Genomic DNA, 18,496 nt, shown 5'->3' with positions numbered 1-18,496 from the left:
ACACAGTACAAAGGCACCAGAGAGGGTACGTATCAAACCAAGAGGGCGATTTCTAGCAAATAATAAAGAACAGATGTATGTTTAAAGACATCGTAAGAACTGTATTTAACCCAGAATTCACAGCTAAGAAAGGGAGAAACTAATAGCTTCACCTACTTTGCCTTTCTATCTCAGGTTATAGCTGGCTCCAAAGGGTTAACAGCCATTCCCAGAGATTTGTCTTTTTGTGTGGTAGTCCAATCAGACCTTTCCAATCCTTAGCATGTCCAAGCCTTTCTCGTGCCCAGAAAGAAACTGACACAGGATTACTTAATTGTGCCTTTGATCTCTAGGTCTTTTTCATGAAATAGTTCCGATCTGACACTGGTATTTCACTCATAGTTACAAATTAATTTAGACTAACAAAAGTCTTGGAAGGGCTGAATCAGTTCCTAAATCAGTATTAGACTGTCTGGAAACGGCTTCTGATCACAGACATTATCCTTTTCAAATTAATGGGACATTGTTATTGTACATAACACAAGACAAAACACATGTGCAATCGAATAAAAAGTTATTTTAAGAGCCTCCCACATAATTAGGCTGTTCCAAAAAAACTTGCTTGAAAATTTTCAAGTTTCTTTAAGAGAAACGTTAAGGCATTTTTAGATAAAACAAAATCAAGAAGTCTAGTTTAGGTTCTGAAGGTCTATATTACTACAAAACAGTCCTCATATTAGAGATGGCAAGAAAAACACAGCAAGGAATGTGAATAAAGTGACAGTGTAGGTACAATTATACATTCAAATTCACATGACTAGTCAAAGATACTTGCCTTCACATCTTTAAAGACAACAGCAGCAAAGTTCTTAAACGAACGTTACATTAGAATAAAATGTTATACTTGGCCACTTCTGAAACTTGTTTTGAGGTCTGTACAAGCAACATGACTCCAAACTAAGCTAGTGTTCAGCCAATTAGAAAAAAATAAAGGAAAGTGTGACTAAAGATTTGTAGATGTATCAAGAGAGGTACGTGTCTACTGTGAACTATAGTATCAACTGCACTTGACAAAAAAATATCCCAAACCCCAGCCATTATTAAAAAAAAAAATCCAATGGATTAAGAGAAGCACTAATATGTTTCTGCTTATGACTTGTTTGAATGCATTTTATTCAAAAAAACACTGAAATACTAGGACAACTGTGAAGAAAAAGTGTTGGGTTTTTTTACATTACCACATACAAAAGCTAATACTGTATAAAAAAATACCTGAAGGACTTAGAATGTCTTAAATTCTTCTTAACTAAAGGTAATAGAAGTTAACTTACAGAGTCAGTCCCAGCTATCCAAAATGCATTAAAGCCAGTAAACTGATTGACATGTCCTTTTCTTCAGAGCAGTCTGAAGCATATACAACTGCTCTTCTTGGGCTTCAGCCCATGAGGTACTGAATATTTTGGTCTTGACCCAATAATGCACTTAAATTATTAAATCCTTAAACAACCCGCACTAGACAGACAGAATTTCTTCATCCACTTCTGCTTAATGCCAGCACACAGTCTACTCCTAGTTCTGGTACAAGCAACCAGAAAAGACAAAGCATTCTGTTCTCTACAAGGAAGGACACTACATCTAACCTCATCTAGTGAAAAAAGAGAACTTAATCTTAAATGTTTATAACATTGTCAAATATCCATAATGTTGAACAAATACACACCCATTGAACAAGGCCTCCAACCTCTTCCTGAACATGCTAAGGTCTCTCCTATATAAAAACTGCCTTCAACAATACAATTTTGCAGACACAACTGCAAAAATATTTCTTTCACAATCTGAAAATGATGTTCCTAAAGCAGTGTTCTGTAATTTTATGCAGACACATCCAAATTCACCATGCAATAAAGATCTCTTATATCTTTTCTATCACTTGATGCCTGGAAGAAAGGAGGATAGTTCTGAGCTTACTTTTCCATTTCAGTTTCTTCCTGTACTCTCCAGGCTAACAGGATTTATCTGACATGAGGGTCACACATTAGAGTGGGATAACAAAGAGAAAACATCAAGAACCAAGGCTGTCAATTCTGTCCCAGGAAGAGTCTATTTTAAATACAGCCTACCATATTGTTAATGACAAACTACCATACACCAGGATCAAGTGAGTGAATGACAAAAAATATGAAATTGCAGGTACAGGATATACTTCAGTCTTCATACATTCCATTCATGCCAGGAGAACCCTAGAAGGTTGAAATGAGAACCTGATCTACCAGGATCAAAATGGCTCAAAGCAAAAGGAAAAAGTTATTAATATATGCCCACAGGTACACAATAGATTTTAGATTTTAATGCAGTAAGAGATTTAATTTTGCATCGGTCAAGTTTGAATAGTGCTGCTAAAGTAGAAAGGGAAGAAGTCACTAAAATACAACAAAATCACTTGTGCTTTGCACAGTGGCCATTTTTACAAATTTTTTTCAAAGTGCTTAAATTACACATTAACAAGTGTCAAAGCAAGAAATCCAGCTTAAAAAAACCCAAACAAAACAATAAAAAGAAAGCGAAATGTGTTTACATTGAATATTCAAGGTCTCTCTAATACCTACAAAAAAAAAAAATCATGGACTCAGTAATGTTTCAGTTCTTGCTGATCTCTTTTCCCTTCCTCGTTTTAGGGCACATCAAAAGCATTGGTTTCACTTTATAGTTACTTGGCATTCTTCTAACCAAGAAATTACCATGGTAACACAGTATTCTAAATGTTAATTTTGGTGTTATTTGGCAACACAGAGTTTTAAAATTTGAAACACCTGCAGCTGGATCACATATTAGCCAGAACTAACAATAGTACATAATCTTTTGAGTGAATAATCTAAGTGAAAAAATGTTTCTGGAACTTCATTACAAATATTTCTCTCCATTATCTGGAATGCCAGCTTCAAAGATCTAATGATCTTTAGATTTTTAGGAAAAGTTAGGAAAAAAGGAAACCTGGCAATTTGCTTTCTTTTAACAAAAAGAATTCCTATATGACAGTATATATTTTATACATATCAAAATACGTGGAAATAGGCAGAAAGACTTAATACAGCTTCATGCATCTGCATTATAAAAACATATCTAAGTAGGGTGGCAAAAGCAGCAAGAAACAACATAAACACACCTGTGTGGAATATAGTGTTCAGCTCTGGAACAGTTTTATACAAATATATACCGCAAAAAAGAATATATATAAAAACCAAAACAAGGTGAATTTTCAGCCAGATCAGTTTCCTGAACTGGAAAGTTTCCCTTATGGTCACATGAATGTCACCTAGTTCCAGCACAAAAGAGCAAAGTAAGAACATACAGAAGACAGAGAGATGGACCACAACAAAGCAGACTACAATAAATGAGCTATCCCTTTATTTAATATAAAGATCAAATCCCAATATAGAAAGTGGTAAGGAAATCAGTTCTTCAGTTACTCTCTGTGCCATTCCAACGTCGTGTTAATCTTGCATTTGCCATCTGCAGCTACATGAGAACAGGTTTGAATCAAGTGGATTCAATTCTATCCCAATACAATTACCAAAACATACAAAAATTCTTGAAACATGAGGTAAATTCTTATGGACTGAACTATTGCACCCTGCTACCCAAAGCAGGCAGAAATATCGGTAGCTGGAGCATCCAGAAAGCAAAACACCTGCAGCATCTCAGGCCTCTGAGTACTCATTATGTCAGGTTTCCTAAGGGCTTTGCTAAGGATGAATGAAAAAAAGCACACTGCACACTGGCGTGAATTTCCACCTTCCTCACAGGAAAAATAATCCACATACCCCTTGTGAGTTACTGTCAAACCCCTCCTCCACAGTCTGCCCATGCTGCTTTCTTTGTACTTTCTCCACCGAAACACTGAAATACGAGTTTCTTTATTCAATATAGCACTGTATTTCCCCCTGCATGGAGAACAGTTGTCGTTTCTAGCGTAATTTCTCCAAGTGGAAACCACAGTGAGTACTCGGAAATGGTCGAAAAGATGATTTTCATCTAAAGGTTTTGAAAAGCAATTCCAAGTATCTAAGTAGTTGGGAGGGAGTAAGGCTAGCCTAGAATTACTTGATCATTGCCAAAGACCAAAATTTAATGGATTTGCTGCTTCAAAGTTAGTGTCTCACTGGATGGAGTCAGACTCTGTGCAGTACTTCAGAAGGTATTTGAGTCCAAACCAAGATCATGAGATGGCTAGACACATTTCTAAACCCTAAATACACATTAGTAGTTGTAAATGTCCAGATAAGAAATAACTGCTATAAACTAGCCTCAAGATGCTATATTAGACATATCACTGCATATATAACCATGTGGAAGTAGAAACTAAACATGTTTTCTAAAACAGAGGACTACCTCAAGGTAATTTTTAACTCTGTATTTAATTGATCAGCTGAATACAAGTCTGAAAAACCCCAGCTATCACTCTGCTAAAAATATTTCCATGGAATGTTGAAGGAGGATATCATCAAGGCATCCAATACAGACAAGCTCAAATCAATTGACTTTGTTGTCTAGGACTTCTTAATTAGACCAGAGCTCTAGATAGAAGTCACATGTGAATTTCATGACTCCTTAAGTTTTGACTTTACAGAATGACAGTAACAGCAGGAGTTCTAGTAGCGACTTAAGAATTACAAGGGTGAACACACATGAAAAAATAGTAAGAGCGCTGAGGGCTTTTACCCTTCTTCAAATGGTGAACCCCAAAAATAACACACTGAAAACTAAAAACAGCAGAGTAACTGATGATATCTATATAAAATTTCATGGAATACTGGACTCAAAGCTGTAACATGCCAGGCATTACCAGTTCTCAACTTACACACATAATTTTTATTATTTTTACCACATTGATTGTACAGATGATTTAATCTGGTGATTGAAACTTCAAGGGAAACTAGAACACTGACAACTTGTTGAAGGGGACAGAAGAAAGAGAGCTGCTTCTGTGCAAGACACTTCATTGAAAAAGATACTTTCAGAGTTACTTTAATTGCCCTCAGCTTGCACTTGTCTCACACACCAAGAGGCCAGGAAAAAAATGGGAGCCTATGCAATGTCACAGCATCACAATATTTGACAAGTATTTGTATCTTAATATTAACAGGAAATGCATCATCATCATCATCATTATTATCTGCCATTCAACACAAACACTCATTTTGTAGTAAGACTCATCCATTTCAAAGTCTGAATTTCAATATCACTATACAGTTGTTATTATTATGCATGCATAAAGGAATAACTGATGAAAAATTTCTTCAAGTTTATTAAATGAAGCAAAACAGCATCAGGAGGGGAGTGGTGAAATTGAAGAAACAGCTATTAAATCGTTTTCCATTTTTCCCTAAATCTGAAAAATAAAAATTTTAGCTAAATACAACAATCTTTAGATTGACCATAAATATATATTTAGGCTGCATTATGAAAGTAACTGATCTTCCTACGGTAAGAAAAATAACTTTTCTTTTAAACTATTTGTCTTCAAACTCCTCCTCTGTAAAGGTTGTCCTTTGTCAACACAAGTAAGAAGAGGCCTAAGAACTGGAAAAAGGGTGGAAGGCTATTTAGATATGTGAAAATTCCCATTTAAAAAGGGGAATGGTCAACTATCAACAAAAAGAACAGCTATCAACTTCTGCTCCTCATGCAGAAGTCAGTGTTCTAGATAGAAGGAAACCAGGCCTCAAGTTAGGTCTTGCAACTGTTACAGCTAATTTTCATGACAAAAGTAAACATCACCAGTATTGGTACATTTTGAAGGGATAAACAGCTTCCTCCATTACACTCTCCTCACAACCTTAAGAAATTTCAGTTGTGCAAGTATATTTTAAAATAACACTAGAAGTTTCTCGTCTCTAATCTGTAACTTCCAAGAGTGTGTTTTCTTGTCTGATGTTCTGATATGATATGTATAACATTTAGAAAGAAATCATCTATATAAATAGCATCACAAAACTGTAACAAAAACCTTCACACAGGAAGGAAGTAGAGTAGTATGTCATGGAATTACACAGCACAATAAGAAAAACATGGAATGATGTTAAGTCCGAAACACTGAGTAAATGAAAATTATTGAGCTGAGTTCCAGGAGGAGAAAACAAAACAACAACAAAACAACCCCCCAAAAAACCCCAACCAAAACAAACAAACAAAAATACAAAGAGAAACCCCAAAAAACTGGCCCCTGAAAAAACCATAATCACTTTCTTCTTATGCCTGGGAAAAAAGCTATTGAGAAGCAAATAATAAAGATATAGTATCCACATTTTTAAAAGAAAAAATCCTTTGTTTAAAAAAGAAAAGAGAACAAGAAAATTGGGAAAGAACAGAAAAGATGTGTTTGTGCTTTCTGAATTTCAAAGTATTTGGTACTTCTGCCTTTCTCATTTAAACAAAGGTCTGTCTTCTTATTCAGAAAAATGCTACCAATTCCAAATTTCTTTGAAGAAGCATGAAACTTTTACTAATAGACTATCAGATCTAACTTTTCATCTGTCTTATGGTGCCCCTAGCACAGATATCTGACATGTATATAAAAAGTAAGTATCAAAATGCATCCGGTGAGCACATGTAAGCACAACCCCTGTTCAGACCTAGGGTATGCCAGTGACCAGCAAAAGCCATGGTCTCCGGAAACATACTCTGATAAAAACATCATATAAAGGAAATCAAAATTTGCATCACAGATCTTTCTGAATTACACTTCCAAACAGGATGAATGATCAGCCAAAGAGTACAAACATCACCAGAATGTGAGGTAAACTTCCATTCACTTCAAACATGCTGCAGTATTATTGGCCTGATGAACTCTTAAGGTGGTTTCTGCTATTACGTCTCTACAACTTATATTTTTTGTGGGAATTTTCTCTCAGTCATTCATTACAGATTAATGCAAAAAAAAATTAAGTGGTACTACCATATAAGGTACTCTTCAGTCTTTTCAGAAGGATGAGAAGAATTCTTGCTAGTGGGAATGGGGAATTACCTTGCTACACCAGTTGGTGTTCCTTATTCTCTCATATCAGTCAAAAAAAAAATAAAATCAATGATGAGAATTTTTCATAAACACAAACACACAGGAAAGTCGGTGTTTAAAAAATCCCCAAAAATCTTAATCTGCATTCTTCCTCAAAGTTTCTTCATGACATCAGTACCAACTGGGGAAAAGGACAAGTATGAAAAGTAGAAGGAATAAAGCATTTAAAATATCCCTGCCAGATTATATCTATGCATTAAGTACCTTTCCACAAGTTGTCCTACATCAGTTGCCAAGATGCCAAATCTACAAGAGATTTGTACACAACTATCCCAGTATTACTTACAAACAACTTGGAGCAATGATAAAAGGTTCTTGAAGAATCTTCTATGTAATGACGGAACAAGTACTCTCACCTGTCTCCCCAATGGTATGTTCACTATCCAGCCATTGACAACTTCTCTTCCACACCAAGTGCTGGTTCTGTTAGAAGGTTTTCTTCTTCTTAAGCTTGGTGCCTCCTTCTTCAGTCTCTAGTTTTTCTTATCAAACTGATTTCCCCTTTCCCATCCTTATAAACTCTCCTCATTCCTCAATCTATTTCATCTTGTTCAACACCTCATCACACACACATCATTTTTGTCTGTTCTAATATTTAAATACTTACAAACTCCTTCCTTCCTTTTTCCCTTCTCCTCCCCTTCCCTGCATGAGCAAGCTTAACTGTCCTTTTGTTTTCTATTGTTTGGAACTTCTACCTTATCCATGTAAGGTATGCTCCCCTGTGCTATTCACAACCTCTGCAGCATTTCCTCAGTGACACCTGCCTCTGGATGAAATCCACCATTCATTCCTTTGAGCCATTTGCTATTCAAAACAGTTCTTACCAGCCTCTTGTGCAAACAGCTTTTATCTGTTCATCTCTTCCTATATTAACATACTTGTACATGACCATATGTTTTCTCACATGTGTCTTCATAAAACAGCAAAGAGGATCTACAGAATCATTTACACTGAAAAACACCTTTAAGATGGCAAAGCCTAACCATAAACCAAACACTGCCAAGCCAACTACTGAACCATGTCCCTAAGTGCCACATCTACACATCTTTAAATACTTCCAGGAATGAAGCCACTACCCTGAGCATCTTGTTGCAGCACTTGACAACGCTTTAGGTGAAGAAATCGTCCCTGAAAGACAGTCTGGCACAACTTGATATCATTTCCTTTTGTCCTGTTACTTGGGAAAAGAGACCAATCCCCACCTCACTACAACCTCCTTTCAGGTAGCTGTAGAGAGCAATCTGCCTCAGCTTCTTTTTCTATGCACAGTTTCATGTGGTATTAAATGCCATATGAATAAACAGGTATCACTTTGACCCTTCCTCGCAAAGGAAATAATATTTTTTTTAATATAAAATCAGTAGAGGAAGTTTAAATGCCTTTGTATTACTTGAATGACATTTAAAAGACTCACTAAATTTAGTACTTGGTCACTTTACTTCTCTGTTAATTGCTGTTTACTACTGACCTCTCTGCAGCACAAGACAAACTGCAGAGAATTTTATCATTGTGTACCAATATGCAATTTGCAACGAATTCACAATTCTCCTTCTAGGAACATCTCCTCCCCCAAGCCTCCAAATTCTATTATGAAAAAGCCTAACAGCACACCTTCCCTTCTACACCCATTTCAGCCTTCCTCCCATCTTCATTTAGCAACAAGTTCCAGACCCAGCAATGTAAAGGCTGCTGAAAGACCTCTGCAAGGACAGCAGTTAGCAATTATGCATGCACATTTACTGTAACAGAACCATTTTTAAATTGTGTTTTACTCAGGCATATATAGCCATAAATTACATTTAATAAAAAAAACCTACACTGTGTACTCCAAGTACCTCACAGTTCCTTTAAAGTAAAAGTTACTAAGTTTCCCATGACAGTTTGCATGTTTTTTTCATTATTGTACACTACCACACCAAGGAACCACAGATGTTTTTGTTTTATGAGAGCATCTTACTAGCCTACGTGGCCTACCACACACACTTTATATAAACCATTTGAGCTAAGAAAAAGTTTTCATTACTGTCCTGAAGTACAGTAGTCCAACAATGGCTGTATACAATACTGTCAGAAGTAAACTGCCTTGTTAGCCTTGGTTAATTGCTTCAGTAATCTGCTGAAAAACTGTGTGAAGAGCAAGCAGATCAGAATTTGCTGCTAATATTAGTAAAACTGATGATGTGGCAACTCTAGAAGCTTTAGAAACAGCTGCTGGAAGAGTTCCTAGGGAAAAAAAAAAGCCACAATTCCTCAGAATTTTATCTCACAGAGTATAAGTTTGGAAATTTCATAGCTTTCAAAAGACTTTTTCCTTAGGACATTTACATGGTCTGTAAAAGAATGTCAGCAATTTAACACTTCAACCGTTTTAAGCAGAAATCAAGCCCTGTGTAGCCCAACTTTCTTCTTCAAGAAACTGTTGTGCCTACAATTATTTATTAGTAACACAACTAATGCAAGAATTTTAACTTGCATTTCCACAGAGCTAAAATGACTGCTGCCAAATATTCCAGAGTTTAAAAAGAAACCCGTGTTTGCTTTCCAACTTTGCATAGACTTGTAACATACAGAAAAAAGCAGTGATTTGCCAATATACTAAGAAATGAACTGATGGAAAAGATTAGCTATTTAGTTTTGAATCGTGCAGAAATTTATCTTTTCTCAGTTCTCATAACTTGTTTATATGCCTTTCCAAGACTTTAGACTGACTTGTGACATTTAAGAGAATGCAGAACCAGTTTCACGGAAGCCTTTAAGACCTATGTGAGCCAGGGATACACAGATCTTGGCAGTGCCAATAATCATCCACAGCTCCAACTTGACCACAAAGCATCCTAGACACCCATACTTTTTTTTTCTAAAGTATCCAAGTGCTAGCCACTCTACCTTAAGAATAATTCTGAAGTGGTCACAGATAAACTTCAAGCCAGCTTAAGATGACCAAGAGACAGAGACTCTGATACATATAAACCATACTGTCAGATAGCTCATAAGTGTACAAGAACTGGTGTCCACCATCTGAGGAAGAGTCTAGATGCTGGGGCACTTAAAGTACTGAAAAACCCAGTATAAGAGTCTAGGGTAAATAACTCTACTTCAAGAAAATGGCTTGGCCAGCATACTTAATAGGTGCTGGATGAAATACAGCTCATAAACCACAGAGAAAATAGCAAAAGAGAACTTATCTATAGACAAGCAAGAAGAATTTTCTCAGGAGTTCTGAGTTCCAGTTTTTCCTTTCAGGGAGCTCAAGTATTTTATGCTAATTGTTGGATAAGCAGCCCTTGGAGTACGGTCAAGGACTTTTCCTACGGAAATGCTCCCACTGGTGAAATACATGACCAGGCTCCCCTCATTCCATAAAATCACCTTGCCTTGCCAGACAGTAGCCCAGCAACAGTATTTGTTAATATTTGTGATTAGTGCACTCTGCTGGTCATTGAGATTCACAGGATTCAACTCACCTCCGACTGAGGGAACCTATACGTCAGCTTTCTCAATTACTGGGAAGCTTTATAACAACTAAGCCATCAAACAAAACATTTTCCTCTATCAGACAGCTTTATGCCTTAAAGGACAAGACTATATTTTGAATTATGAGCATTAAGACATCTCACAGCTCAGTCCAATAGCAGGTAACTGGTCAGATGCCTCATCTCAAGTCTCATTTCCTCTTTATATAAAGAGAGCAGACACAAATACTGAATTGCCCTAAGGGATTCCTTGATCACCACATAGCCAGGAGACAGCATAAAAAGAGATCTTTGGGGCTATGTACTTTATTTCAGTGAGACATTGGATCACTGCACTGGACTGGCTGCCCAGTATTTTGAACCTCTTTACACACAGTAGCGTCTACAGCACTCTGTCAGTATTGTTTTGAAAGTTCCTATCTAGGATTCTTTTTCATCACTGTAAGAAAGGCTTAAGAATATGCTTTAAAATATCATAACTGACCTTCAGTAATAAAAGCCATTTGGATCTTTGGATCTAGTATACTAAAAACCTGAATGCACACATCAAATTGCCCATGATAGAAAAAAGCATTTTGAATGAGAGCCCATGAAGGCCCAAGTGGTAACTTCTAAATTATCTCTGGGAATACAACTCAAACAATAAATTTTTTTCTACTTATTACCAGACTGCAACTTGCTCTTTTGCAACAGGTAAGAGACCGTTTTTTTCACCTTTAGTCACATTTCCCAAAAAGTGGATATAAACCTAGTGACAAATAAGAGACTGTATGACCAGGTTCAAGGAAGTATTTAAGATCATGAATTGTCAGGGATAAATAGATCTTGGCAGCAACAGTATCCAGCCACAGCTTCAATTCTGACCACAGAGCATCCTAGGCACCCGTATACCTTAGACACACTGAAATGTTAAGATTCTTCTTTCAAGCTGATTTTTAACTAGTCTCCTATGAACTATGTAAAGCTACCAAGATTAGACAAATATAAGAGCTTCTTTGACTTCCCCTTTGAACTCTCTAATTCTTCTGCCTCTACAGCTTTGACCACTAGTTAACTTCTGTAACAAACACCTGCCAGACAATGTAACTGCACATTATATATCACCCTATTTTAGGTTTTGCTGGTTCAATACCCTCCCTAAAGCTTATGTTTATTTCACAGGAAGACAGTGCTTAAAGAGAAACACGTAAGAAGTGAGATGAAAATCAGTACAGCTCAAACAGCTCACTCACTGTGGTGGGATAGTCCATCTTTCCACCTCTGTGTCCATTCCACTCACCTCAGGTCCCACATTCCTGCTGAATTCCATTGCTTTTAAGACCCTGCTATCATGAATCTGTAGTAAACTACTCTAGTAGTTTCTTATGATCACAGAAGAGTGAAGCAAGACCATGTGGCTGGAATGGGTGAATGAGAAGCCCGAGACTCAGAAGCAGTAAGTCCAGATGCTTGTCAAAACACAGTTGAAGAATCACACACCTTCAAAGGCACGTCTCATCTGTCTGAACTGCAAAGCAATTCTCCACAAAAAGCCTTATATGAAAGGCACTTCAATGTTAAAAACTCTTTTGGTTTTTATAGAATAAAATGTGTGTAAAAAAACAGACCACAAATAAACAAGATTTTGAATTATATGTCTAATTTATATTACACTATTATAATTATTAATAATATAGTAATAATATAATTTAAAAATCAATTACTATTTATTATATATGCCTAAGTCAATAAAAAGAGAGGCATATCACATCTGAGTCACAAGCTAGTCATACATAATGTAGAAGAAAGCTGAAAACAAGGATGATCTTACATGGTGAAGTCTTAAACTCACTTTGTATAGAATGCTTCTTGCAAAAATGGTGACCATTCAAAGACTAAAAAACTTCATGGAAATTTTATTTTGTATCAGTTCAAAAATATTTATACAACTGTCCTGGACGTAATGTATAAAAGCTAGAAGTAAATAATACACTAAGAACTAGAATGGGTAAATACTCAGATCTTTCACATTTAGTGCACCCTATAAAAATTACAAGGCAGCTCTTGGTTATAGAAATCAATTCAGCTTCAGGAAGAATGAATAACCCACTCAAATTCCCCTCTCCCTAATCTTCCCTGATCTTCTGTTCAGACAATGTTCTCTTTACTGCTATACAGAAATTTTTGGTACCCAAAAATTTTTACTTATGAAAGATGCACTTGAACTTTCTTCAATTTGTGAATGAACACATGTATAAATGCAATTTCAACAGCTCTCTCCTTTTTGTTTTTTTATCTTAGTTGTGTCTGAACACCTAAAGATAAACACAACACATACCCATGCTACACCAAGACAACTCAGCCTTTATATAAGCACCTCCATATATACATTTACTTCTGTTTGTGCTGTGATAAAAAGATTAAGTAACTACTGATATAGTTCATAATATAGTATAGATATGTACTATACTATCATATAGTACAATTACTGAACTACAGCTAGAACTCAAGACTGCAGTTTTGGACTTCCAGAGAGTGTATGTCAGTCTTTCTCCCTAAGTTAAGAGTATTCCCCATGGCTTTTTATCTGACTTTTTTCATTATCAGCCATGCTACTTATACTTGACTTTGCCATACACTGAACTAAATTCTTAATTTGCATATCCAGACTGCTTTCTAAACATGCCATCACCTAAACTGTTGCCCAGCTAAACCTGAGGTCAGAATGTCAGCCCTAAATCTAAAGAGTAGAAGACCTGAGTGTTGTCATGTAGAGCATCACAACACGGAGTACTGGGACCCAAAACATTACGAATGGAATTTATCACCTTGAGCTTCATTACTAAGCTCCCAACATAACATTTTTAATTCTGGACTTTGCTTAGCAGGCTGAAAAACATCTGTGCACACAAATCATTCTCAAATATATGGTTTTATGTTGGTCCTACCTTCTTAGGAAAAAACCCCAAACAATCCTATCACGGATGACAAGCATTATGCAGCCATCAGCTTTTATTATCTAAAACCTGTAGCATTATAAATGCAGAGAAAAATTACTTTGTCTGCATGTGATTAATTATTCCAAATTTAAGAGAAAAATTCACCTGATATCAAAGTTTCAATATCCAACCAAGCCTAGAAAATTTGATTCACATGTCCCACAGACAGAAATGAGTCTCAACTCTTAAGAATTTGCTTTATACATTATGATGCCTTACTATTATTCACCTTCAGTCATTACAGCACTCATGGAGGTACATATTAGAGCACTTATTTTTAAAAAAACTATACATACTTCAATGCATCTATTTGCATTCATCTGCAAACAGAATACTACTCAAAATAAAAAGGTAGGAATATAACTGTATTTGTTGCAATAATACAATATTGATAGCAGATTATGATAGTGAAAACAGAAAAGCATAGTTTAAGAAGCATAGATTCTGAAAAAAAACCCCTATAAATCTGTAGAGCTCCCATTCAACAGCCTCCGTTTCACACTACTGTGTACTGCTGATTAACAAGGATAATTTTTCACATTAAACATGAGATATCTCCCTTTAAACTTGCCCATATCCATGGTAGCTGACGATTATGTGCTGCCATCTAGCAAATGTTTCCAGAAAAGTTTAACTTTGGAAGCTATTCTGTGGCAAGACACCTGAAATGTGTTAGAAAGCTTTTTGAAAGAAGGAAACATATTCAAGACAGCAACAGGTTTTTAAAAATATTCCTTCAGCCTGCATGCTTGTAAGAGTAAGCAGAACTGGAGAATACAACCAGGCTCAATACATACAAACCATTCAAAAGTAAGACCATATGCAGTGAATATAGAATTGCAAAACTGAAATTTTCATTCTATGCCTTACATTTTCCTTTGTTTCAATGAACTCAATGAGTAGAAAATGGTAAGAAACTCTGCATTTTCTTCTTTCCCAAAATCTCTAGTCCTCACTATTTCACTTTGTTCTATTTTTCTATGTTTTTTATTTCCTTTGCACCCATCCTCTCTCCTTCTCCTGCCCAATTCCCTCTTGGGCAGGAATCAAAAGGCAGCAATCCTATAGAGTAATACAATGCCCAAATTACAAAAGAAAAAAAACAACAAAGTGTTTCTTAATCCTTCTTAACCTCAATTTAGTGCAGCAACACTAAAACTGTTCCATGCTATTTACCAGCAGCAATATGGCTTCCTACAATTACTGGACCCTGCTCACTGTGGGTTCTGCCAAGACCTTGCTTTTTTTCTCTTATTATCTAGGTATATATTCAATTAGGAAAAATAAAGCAAACATTTATACAGTTTTGGCACAGGTCCTACTTGTTAACGTGGAAATAATGGGATATTTTGAAGCATTTACACTGCTGTAGAAACTTTTAATGAAAAGAAAGATTAATGAAATCTCTAAACTAATTATTTGTGAATAATTTATTATGATTGGTTTCTTATTATTTTCTGTCTTATTTCACCTCATCCCAACTGCAATTTCCTCTTTTCACCCTGGGTCCCTAACATTGTACAGCTACCTTAGATCTCTCATTCATATAGTCACCTAAACAGTACATTTTCATTCTTTGTTCCTTATAGATCAGAACAGCTGTGACAATATTGATCCATGGAGGTACTTTTCTTTAACCAAATCATAATTTAAAAAACCCTAAAGCCCAACAACTGTTGAGGTCTCCACTCCTTTCTAATTTCTCTGAAATTATCCAATGAGTTCAAAAGCTATCAGAATGGACACAGGCATCACAGTCCACTATTCGCCTCATTTCCCTGGAGGATTTTCTTAATCATTATCAATCATCACACAATTAAATGTCCTCTTGTTTCAAAGCACATATACAACTCAAGTAGTAGACACTGCAGAACAATTACGTTTTTTGACACCTCTAACTATTTGTTAGCTATTAAAATCAAGCATAAACCGGTAAGTAATTTAAATAAAGGTCAATTAACATTAGGGTAAGTGCCAGTTCATATCACTGAGAAACACTGGTCTTAAGAATATTGGTTCTTTCTATAAACAAAACATAAATTGGTAAAAAAACATTTTGAAATCTATCACTCAAGAATTCCTTAAGATTCCACCATTTAGCAGCACATGGTATTTTATGTTAATTAAAGCAGAACTCTTTGTTTACTAGAATTAAAACCTGAAGTATGTAAATATAATACCACAGAATTTCATAGAATGGTTTGGGTTGAAAGGGGCCTTAAAGACCACCTGGTTCCAGCCTTGGTGTAATGGACAAGGACACTTCCCACTGCACCAGACTGGTCAGAGCGCATCCAACCTGGCCTTTAACACCTCCAGAGACAGTGCATCCACATATTCACAGGCCTACACACACTAACGGCTCACCACCCTCACAGCAGAGAATTTCGTTCTAATATCTAATCTAAATCTACTTTCTTTTAATTTGAAGTTGTTCCCTCTTGCACTATCTCTACATGCCTTTGAGAAACGTCTCCCTCCAGGCTTGTTGTAGACTCCCTTCAGATACTGGACTCCTGTAAATCCAGCAAAGACAAATAAGGGTCACAAAGTTGTCTCTGCAACAAACACCATCATGCCTACTGTATATGGCCTAATGGGGATAAACCAACATGATCTCTAGTATTGCCTAACTGCAAAAAGCTTTAGTGAACAAAATAGAGCTGCTCTGTAATTTGCTTTCCCTTAGCAAAGTGGAAGAATACACAAGAAATATTATTTAATAGACTGCATTTTCAAAAATTATTTCTTTAAACATGGTCCTAATAAAATTCCTTCACTTCATCGCTTATTAGAGGAAGACATGATTTTTATTCTTAAAATGCTTTCTTACAAGGGCATCTCTGTAACAAATACACGGAGGATATATGTTACAGTGATATGAAATATCCAGGTGTTGGTAAATAATTTATTTCACATTTCATAACTAAACACCATAATTATTAATATAGCTCTGACACTTACAAAAGGACGTATGCATAGAAATGGAAAACACTTTTTAATCGATTCTTGATATAGGTCTCCATCCTACTCTAAGCCAGACTGACGTTCTGTCCCTGTTGAAGAGATGGCATCTAGGATTTCAGTCTCTGTCCTACATTACATCTCAGATATTATTACAGAGTGTCTACTTTTTGTAGAAACTGGTAAAAGCTACCTCCTCCAGAACTTCCAGTTTCCTCTTAGGAGAAGGTCATGTTTGTATTATAAGATGAAATGACATTCCCAGTGTCCTTACTGAAATCTTACAATCTTCTGTACAGAAACTTAGTGTACTCTTTTTCTGAAGAACTCCTCAGTCAATGCTTATGTTTTCATCCCTCGTTATATTGGCATTTTTGTGATGAAGGACTATGAAACATCACCTGAACTTGAATCAATCATAACTCCACACTACAACAATGAATGAAATACCCTCTCCTTTCCTTGGTAATTTACAGATATATTTCAATGTCAAATCAATTATTTCTGACCTTACACTTGTTAACAGTAAGAACCAAAAATCACTGAGTAAATATCTCGATTTTATGTACTATCAAACATTTTTCCTGTTGAAGAGGCTACACTTCACTTAATTCTTGACCAGGAAATCAACCTGCAAATCAACCCCTCTCCAAGTTACTACATGCGTAAAACACAGAAATTTTTGTTCTGCTGATAACTGCAATTAAAGCTGCTAATTATGTAGGAATTCTCTAAGTGTGCAGTGCCAAGTGCAGATGCTCACACCACACATGCTGAGCAGAACTGCCAGCTATTCTGAACTGTTGGTGCAACACCTAAAAAGAGGCTACTTTAGCTGTCAGGCTTATTTTGCATAATTACTTTCAAATGTGTAACCAAAATCCAACACAAGTTAAACACACATAACCGAATTCCCACTATAAAGAACAAAAAAGATATACTGAAATAAATATGAAACACCAGATTTCTTACAGAACAGGAAACAGTTAGCTGTAACCCATTAAATTTTCATTTTCAGTCCCTCAGCGTCCAAGAAAATAAGGCAGTATCTTTGTCATCGAGGAGACAGGCAGCTGCGGCTTTGGTGGGTCCGCCAGATCACCTGCAAAACTTCGGTGTGAACACAAACACAGCAAGATAGGCTGATGAAACGACACTTAGGGACAGGACGTCGCACAGAGGCACACGTGTCGAAATCGAGTGTCACCTCCCTTAACTTCACGTTGTTTTCATCACAGCTGAGCTCCAGCACGATGGGATGCCGATGTTTTCCCTCACCGCCGAGGGACGACGGCACCTACCTGGGGCCTTCCCTACGGCTCCAGGCAGCCACACCGGCTGCGGGGAGGGTCGGCCCCGAGCCGCCTCGCTCGCAGGGCGATCCGCCGCCGCTGACCGCCGCCCCGGCCCTTCCCCCAGCAGCCGCCGGGCCTTTCCCGGCCCGAACCCCCGCGGCCCGCTCCACCGGCGCCCCGAGGCCGCGGGTGTCTCACCTCGTTGTTGAGGTTCAGCACGGGAGCCATGGCGCCGCCGCAAAGCCCCGCAGGCCCCGCCGTGCCCGGGCCACTCGGAGCGCTCCCCACGCCACCGCAGGAACCGAAACCGCGCGCAAGCGCTGAAAGGCCGCTACTGCCCCGCCCCGGAACCCTCCTGAAAAAATGGGGTTAAGAAGCTTTGATTGGGTGTTTTTTTCTGGTGCTCGCCCGTGATGAGCGGCGTGGGCAGGGGGCGGATCCCGAACCCGGCCTACCCCGAGGCGTCTGGGCCATTCTTAAAGAGCTGGCTTCGCACAAGGTGGGAGTTGTGGCTCGCTCTGAGGTGCGGATGGCGTGCTCGGCTGAATCCAAGGCCGCAGGGATGTACGCTTGTAAATGCTTTAACTGAAGTGGCCTCTGACCCCACGACTAGTTTATAATCTTAGGAATTTTTTGGGTTTATGTTCTCCCCTTGTTGCTGCTGAGTGTTACAGGAGTAAACCGTGACCGCTGCTGTACCTCTAGAACTTACCCTATCCCCACGATGAC

General features: G+C 37.4%; 1 protein-coding gene across 1 annotated transcript in view; it reads right to left on the bottom strand.

Annotated features, from left to right (window-relative positions):
- Positions 1-18,093, bottom strand: part of SRFBP1 (serum response factor binding protein 1) — a 66,843-nt gene extending 48,750 nt beyond the window's left edge. The window contains exon 1 of the mRNA XM_015652838.3: positions 17,966-18,093. Within this exon, the coding sequence (XP_015508324.1) occupies positions 17,966-17,995 (30 nt within the window). The 5' untranslated portion in view covers positions 17,996-18,093. The remainder of the gene's footprint in view (positions 1-17,965) is intronic.
- Positions 18,094-18,496: the final 403 nt, after the last annotated feature.

Source organism: Parus major, chromosome Z, assembly GCF_001522545.3.
Source record: "Parus major isolate Abel chromosome Z, Parus_major1.1, whole genome shotgun sequence".
NCBI classification, from domain to species: domain Eukaryota; kingdom Metazoa; phylum Chordata; class Aves; order Passeriformes; family Paridae; genus Parus; species Parus major.
This window is presented reverse-complemented; position numbering and strand designations above follow the sequence as displayed.